We start from the raw sequence: 7310 nt of genomic DNA, 5'->3' as shown, positions 1-7310 counted from the left end.
GGGGGGGGGAGGGGGGGCACTCCAACTTGGCCAGCAGCTGGCCCCTGGGGCTGACAGTTCTCTGCCCTGTGTGTGGCCCCAGACCCATCGGGGCTGTGCTGTCTCCGACCCAGACTGGCCCTCCCTCGGAGACATACCGGTTCCTTTTGGACTTTGCTATTTTCCTCTCCAGGTAACATTAAACAGACAGTTCTCTATAACCCAGAGACGAAGGCGGAGACAAGCCTGGCTCCTGCGGTTTTCCACGGCAGCAAAGGTTGGGTTGCACGGGGCTTTAAACTCCGGCGGCTCCCGGATTAGGGGATGAAAGGCTGGCAGGCGTGCGCCAGCTTAACCTCCCCTCCTTCATTGTGCCGCACCTGCTCGCCAGTTACTTCAGGGTCAATTCCAGCAGCACCACCTGCACTGTGAGTGTGGCCTCGGATGTTAAAGGTCAGGGTATTAGGAAGCCCAAATTCCTCCCCATTCCGTGAGAACACCTGTCCGGGGTAGCTCATCTCCCGGCGGCTTCCAGGTGGACCCTGTGCCCCAAGCCTGCACGTGCCCAGAGCTGCGTGCTACCCACATGCCCGCGGTGCTTCCCAAGCGTTCCTTGAGTTTTCATGAAAAAAAAAACAACCCTCAGTGCTGCAGAGTCGGACTGTGCAACATGTTACCAAGGTGAAAGATCTGGAAAAATACAAAAATACAGCGAGAGCGCCGCCAGCACGATGAAACGGTCCTAAAAGACAGCAACCTTGCGGGCGGTGTGAAACCACCCCCGGCTGCAGCCTGCGCGGGGAAGGACGGTGCCAGCGGCTCATCGAACCTCCCACCAGAGCAACCCACGCGACAGACAGCACCGAGAGGCCGAGGGGGACTGTTTTTGACTGAAGACCCGAAGTCCTGCTGGTTGAGACGGAACCGGCTGCCCTCAGAGAGCAGCAGGCAGTGGGGTGTCGCCCGGACCACCCCTCCGCGTGGGGCTGGGTCGGATCTGAAATCAGTGCGTCCCTCACTCTGAGGGCGAGTGACCGCACAAAGGCAAAGGCTGGGCTGGGAAACCAGTGGGCCACCCGGAAAGAGGCAGGTGGTCTCGGGCTCACACCACTGGACAAACAGCCTCCTAGTCCTGGTGGAACCGTATTCCGGGCGTTTCCGCTGTTGCTTTTCCCTGGAGGCCTCATTAGCTAATATTCAGAGAAAACAGCCCAAGCCCTGCCCCTTCTTGGATGATGTGGCTGTTACAGGTGTGCGGTTCCGAGAACTGTCCGAGCTGTGACTGTCACTGGAGACCAGCACTGACCTTCTAAGGCCTGGGGCTCTGCAGGGGGGAGGGGGGGAGGAGGAGGAAGGGAGAAGGAGGAGGAGGAAGAGTGGGGAGGGGACACTTAGCTGATCACAGGGAACCGCCTGGTCCCAGGCTCCTCCAGGCCAGGGCTCCGCACACCGGGCCCAGCTGGCCACAGAGCCCGGTGTCAGCAGGGGGGCCAGGGAAGCCCCCGAGAGCCCTCACCCACGACCATCGGAACCAGTTAGCTGCCGGCTCACCGAGCAGTTTGCTTGAAACAGGAAATCACTGAATAAACAAAATTATAAAGACACCTGCCCCTTTTCTCCTTGGGAGGCAGGGGTGGGGAACGTCCGGCCCACGGGCTGTAGGAGGCCCGCGAAATCATTTGGCCTGGCCCAGCCAAGGCATTCGGGGAGAGTGGATTAAATGTTTGGCCACATACAGGCTACTTTTTGAGCTGATCGTTCTGTCTGGCCCGCGAGTGATGTCAGAAATATCCATGTGGCCCTTGGCCAAGCGAAGGGCTCCCCACCCCTGGTTGGAGACAAAGGTCTCTTCCTAGAGGGAAAGCACCCACCAGCTCGAGTGACGGAAGCGTTTCCGCCCGGACGGCGGCCTTGCCCGCGGAGAGCTGCCAGGCGCAGGACGGGCAGGGCGAGCGGGATCTAGAATTCTCCGATTCCCCCCAAGCCCCTGGCTCTCCAGCTGCTTTCTGCTCCAGCAGCAGGCAGTGGGTGCTGCTCTGCGCCCCCTTTTCCCTCTCCTCACGCCGGTGGCTCGGCAGCTGCCACAGAACTGAATGGAATCGTGGCACGGCTGTGACGGCCAAACCAGAACAACCGGTCTGAGAGCAAACACGCCCGACTCTGGGTAGAGACGCAGCTGCCTAGTGGGAGCAGAAATGCCTGCCACCCGGTCACGGTCACGGTCACGGGGGGGCACGCAATCATATTGGATGAAGGGACGGACAGGGCCAATCGCTGGCCTGCTTCAGTGCAAGGAGGTCAATGAATGACCCCTCCTCCCCGCCCCCAAAGAAAGCCACGTAACGGAAGGCAATTTCGAAACCCGGTTTTTCTCAGTAGCAGTTTCTGGCCAGGACCAGCACCAAAGCAGCCGCGTGTGCACACACCTCAGGGTGTGCCGGGGCCTCGAACAGGTGCAGCCAGCAGACGCCGCCCGCGGGTCCCGGGTTTCTCGCTAAGGCTCTGCACCCCACCCCCCAACTACCTGGGCTCTGACATGCAAAGCGCAGCTTGACCCGCACGCACTTCCGCCACCCGACTCGAGTTTCGAGTTTCGTTTAACAGATAACACTTACTCTCACGTGCTTGAAATTACCCATCTGCTAGTCAATCTGAGAAAATGCTATTCTAAGAAGGGAATTTTATTTTTTAAGTCTGTGGCTAAAGAAGAAAGGGATGAACTGAAGGAGAACCAGCAAGTCTACTTAAATTTCATAACCAAAAAAAAAAAAAAAACCAACAACAAACCACTTTGCAATTATATCTGATATAGGGAAGTAGATGTTCTAACTAAAAGTGGCTAAATACTTAAGACTTATTTTCAAAAAATATTTTAATAGGTTTATGTTCACCGATGTTAACTGTAATATAACATGATAGCAAAAAAGAAAGGGCAGCTAAATATCTTATAGTAAGGGAATGGTCACATAAATTAAGACATAGCCACACAGTGAAATATCATGTGACCATTAAAAATGTCATGGAAGCCCTGGCCGGTTTGGCTCAGTGGATTAGAGCATTGGCCTGAGGACTGAAGGGTCCCGGGTTCAGTTCCGGCCAAGGGCACATGCCAGGGCTGCAGGCTCGATCCCCGGTGGGGGGCATGCAGGAGGCAGCCGATCAATGATTCTCTCTCATCATTGATGTTTCTATCTCTCTCTCCCTTTCCCTTCCTCTCTGAAATCAATACAGAAATATACATATTTTTTAAATGTCATGGAAGAACATTCTGATAAAAAACCGCCCAGATACATTTTTTTTTATAATTGATTTCAGAGAAGAAGGGAGAGGGAGAGACAGAAAGATCAATCAATGATGAGAGAGAATAACTGATCAGCTGCCTCCTGCACAACCCCTACTTCGGATTGAGCCCACAACCCGGGCATGTGCCCAGACTGGGAACCCAACCATGACTTCCTGATTCATAGGTCGATGCTCAACCACTAGCCATTTTCTTATATTCTGGTAAGAAAATGCCCAGCGTATAACACAAAACAAACAGAAAAAGGTATATACATCATGATCCTGGCGGAGAAAGAAAGAAAACGTATGAAATGTCTGTTAACAGTCAGCTCTGAGTGGTGCTATTACATGTGATTGTATATTTTCCTCTCCAGTTTTCTGTATTTAAATTTCTGTTCTATAATAACACATAAAAATGTTATTTTTAAAGATTTGGTCTCTTGGGATCAGAAATTTAAAATACTATATACTTCCCTGACTTTTTTTTTTTTTAATTCGTGCACTGGGAGGGTCCCCAGCGATGTTGTCCCGGGCCTCCCTCCCTTCCCCCCGGCAGGCCCCGCCCCCTGGTTGAGGACAATTTGTATACTATGCTTTTATTATATAGGACATATATATGTATGTGTGTGTGTATGTATATTTTTATTGATTTCAGAGAGGAAGGAAGAGGGAGAGAGAGAGAGAGAAAGAGGGAGAGAGGGAGGGAGGGAGGAAGGGAGAGAGAGAGAGAGAGAAACATCAATGATGAAAGAAATATTAACTGACTGCCTCCTGCTCACCCACAACTGGGGATGGAGCCTGCAACCTGGGGAACGTGCCCTTGACCGGAATCGAACCTGGGACCCTTCAGTCCGCAGGCCGCTGCTCTGTCCCAGTGGTCAGCAAACTCATTAGTCAACAGAGCCAGGTATCAACAGTACAACAATTGAAATTCCTTTTGAGAGCCAAATTTTTTAAACTTAAACTATAGAGGTAGGTACATTGTTATTAACTTCATTAGGGTACTCCTAAGCTGGCCTTTGCTAAAAACGTCCTCAATCTGATTGAGGTACGTTCGCTGAGGTCGACCCCTTCCGACTCTCCCATCCACACTCGTCTTGTATACTTGTTTCGTCTATTTCCTTTCCTTCATCCTCTCTGTATGTCCAAACCATCTCAACATACCTTTCTCAATCTTCGACACTACATCTTCTTTCACTCCACAACGTTCCCTAAAATTAACTTAATAAACTTTACTTAAAGTTTTAAGTCAGCTTTGCACTGTACATGCTCGCCCGCACGTGGTATTTTGTGGCAGAGCCACACTCACGGGGCCAAAGAGCCGCATGTGGCTCGCAAGCTGCGGTTTGCCGGCCACTGCTCTATCCACTGAGCCAAACCGGCCAGGGCTCCCCTGCCCTTTTAACCGGAGAAGGCAGGGTGCCTCTGATGAGGCAGAACTGACCTTGCGAATGAATAACAAGTAACTAGGCACCATCTGTGGTAAGCCTGTGCCGTGGGCTATGGAAGCAGATGGCAGCTTATCTCCTAAATAAGCACTTGCCACGCGCGCCCCTCGGGGAGCTTCCCCTGGCAGGCAGACCAAACAAAGCAAGACAAAGGGACACCCTTTGACCTCACCACTGCTCTGCTCTCCGCTTACTAGGGAACCCCTTTAAGGGAATCACCGTGAGCACCCACAATCCGGCCTCCACAGGAAGCACGCCCCCGAGTGGCCCCAACCACTGACCGCTCTCGGCTCCCGGGCACTTACTACCGCCACGCCCTGGGCTCAGCAGTTCACGGAGCCCTGCCACCGCAGACAGCTCCCCGGGTATCACCGTGCTCCCGTTTAAAGATAAGCAAACTGGCACTTTGGGAGGTTAATCTGTGTCCATGGTTTCCTAGCAACCCAGGCCCGTCGTAACCGCGAGGCTTACTAGCCAACCTTCCATTTTTGTGCAGCTTTTTATCATCTGGCTCCTCCTTTTCTATCACTTACTTCTTGGCGGTGTTCTGGCTTTCCCGACACCCTTAAGAATCTGCCACTGGCGGATAAGCCGCAGGGCTCAGGCCGTTCCCTGAACTGCGAGCAGAGCGGGACTGGCCGCGCTGGCGCCCAGGGAGAGCCGCCCACGTCGGGACTGGCCACCCAGAGGCCTTTTGATCCATCGTTTTCCGGCCTCCAACGGCTCTGCCTGCTTTCTGTCTGACCCCCACCCCCGCCCACTGGCTGCCCCCGTCCTCCACGGGAACTGCCAGAGACCGCAGGGCCCGCTCAGGACCCGCCCGGCTCCCTCTGACCGGCGGGCCAGGCCCAGGCCTGGGCTAGAGGCATGAGGCCACCTGTCTCTGCCTGCCCCTCGGCCTGCCCCCCCCAGCCCCGCCCTGGTCCCTGCTGCCCGCCCATGCCCTACAGAGCCTCTCCCTCCTGATCTGAGTAACCCATCCGAGTCCCGGCTCAGGGGCACCGAGGAAGCCCTCCCTGAGGTCCCCCCAGGCCAGACTCGCTGGGACTCCCTCCGCTGGGGCACGCCCATATGTATCACTATGGGGCACACGCACACCGCTCTACCCTAAAGGAGGGGAGCTACGCGGCCCGGCGGTTTCACGTCGTCCTCGACCTCAGCTGTGTCAGGTTAACGGACGTGCTGGGCCACGGGTAGGAATGTGACCTCCAGGGGCCGTAGATAACCTTGGCCGTCACAAAAGACCTGATCTGGAAGCGGCATTAACCACAGGCCGCTGCTTGTACCGACACAGACTATCCAAAAGTCAGCCTTTCGCACCCACTCTTCGGCACAGAAGCCAAAGGCTCCCACAATCCCCTGCTGCAGGGTAACCTGGTGACGACCAAGCCACCCCACCTGTCTACCTCCTCCTTCCCCGTGGGGAAGCCCCACCGAGAACCTCCCTGCCCTGCCCCACTGAGTCCCACAGTCCTCCTGCCCACGATGGAAGCTGAGACCCCCACGGGGCCAAGGAGATAAACCGCAGGACCCCCAGCCGCATCCGAGGTCACTGACGCATGTGAGCAGTGGCTGCCGCAGCCCGACAGACAGCCCTGGGTACCTGCCACCCCGCCACCGTCTGCCCCAATCCTGAGGCCAAAGCCAAGTAAATAAGCAACCGCGTCGGCTGAGCCCTGGGGCCCATCAGCTCCGCACGTGACGGAGCCCAACAGTCGGGTCTACTCCTGGTTCATCTTCCGGCCAGTCAGCCGGCTGCCGGGCAGGCCCCGGACAGGAGGATGTCGGCCCATCCGCGAAGGAGGTCACCGCCCTCTGATGCCACCTCCCTCCTCCTCCCAGCCCACTAATACCTCCTGGTGACCTTTCAACCCCGTATAGTCCCTTTGGTTGCAACGAGCACTGGGAGGCAGTTGGCCCCCAGATGTGGCCCCCGCGGCTCCCCACGTGCCGGCCGGACAGTGTGACTGCCCTGTGTGCGCCCACGCTCAGGCTGGCACGGGTCTCTGTGGCCCCTCCCGCCCCGGCCCGCTCCCTCCACTCACTCAGCAGCACTCGCCAGGCTCAGCATGAACACGGGGCAGGGACGGACTTACACAACACGTGTCGTGCCCCAGGAGAGTCATCGAAGAGGCGTAGGGACCACATGTCAGTGACGGAGGGGGTGGGGAGAGCCCAGAGGGTGAGGCTGCAGGGCCCCTCGGTGGGCAGGGGCGGAACAACCCCACCAGGGCACCGAGGTGGCAGGGAGCCCGCAGCCGGCCTCCTCTCCAGAACTGAGCTCCAATCCAAGTTCCTCTCACCTGCCCTTCCGCGTCCCCGAGACCCGGGCTTCAGGAATGTCCCCGCGCCAACTGCCAAACCCGCCCACAGGCGGCTGCCAGGTTCATCCCCGCGCGCCCCTCTGCTCCGCCACCGAGCCCACACGCTGGCACCCTGCCCGCCCGCCCACCTCCCTACCCGTCCTGCTCCTGCTCGTAGCAAATCTGATCTGGCAAAGGCGGACAGATGGCAGCTCGCTGGTCATAAACCTGTCCCGGGCCTTCCTGCCGCAGCTTCTTCCTGATCCCCCACTTCCGTCCGTCTCACCGCTCAGAGGCC

The 7310-nt window shown here is 56.7% G+C and overlaps 1 protein-coding gene across 2 annotated transcripts in view; it reads right to left on the bottom strand.

Annotated features, from left to right (window-relative positions):
• Window positions 1-6850, bottom strand: part of VPS37B (vacuolar protein sorting 37 homolog B (S. cerevisiae)) — a 16927-nt gene extending 10077 nt beyond the window's left edge. Inside the window, exon 1 of one of the 2 annotated variants that reach the window (XM_015567332.1) lies at window positions 6806-6850. In XM_015567332.1, the coding sequence (XP_015422818.1) occupies window positions 6806-6835 (30 nt within the window). In that variant the 5' untranslated portion in view covers window positions 6836-6850. Of the gene's footprint in view, window positions 1-137; window positions 401-6805 lie in introns of those variants that run through there. The other variant, XM_015567331.1, reaches the window with a different exon arrangement.
• Between the last annotated feature and the right edge of the window lie 460 nt (window positions 6851-7310).

The sequence above is a fragment of the Myotis davidii genome, unplaced genomic scaffold (assembly GCF_000327345.1).
Source record: "Myotis davidii unplaced genomic scaffold, ASM32734v1 scaffold223, whole genome shotgun sequence".
In the NCBI taxonomy this organism is placed as follows: Eukaryota; Metazoa; Chordata; class Mammalia; order Chiroptera; family Vespertilionidae; genus Myotis; species Myotis davidii.
This window is presented reverse-complemented; position numbering and strand designations above follow the sequence as displayed.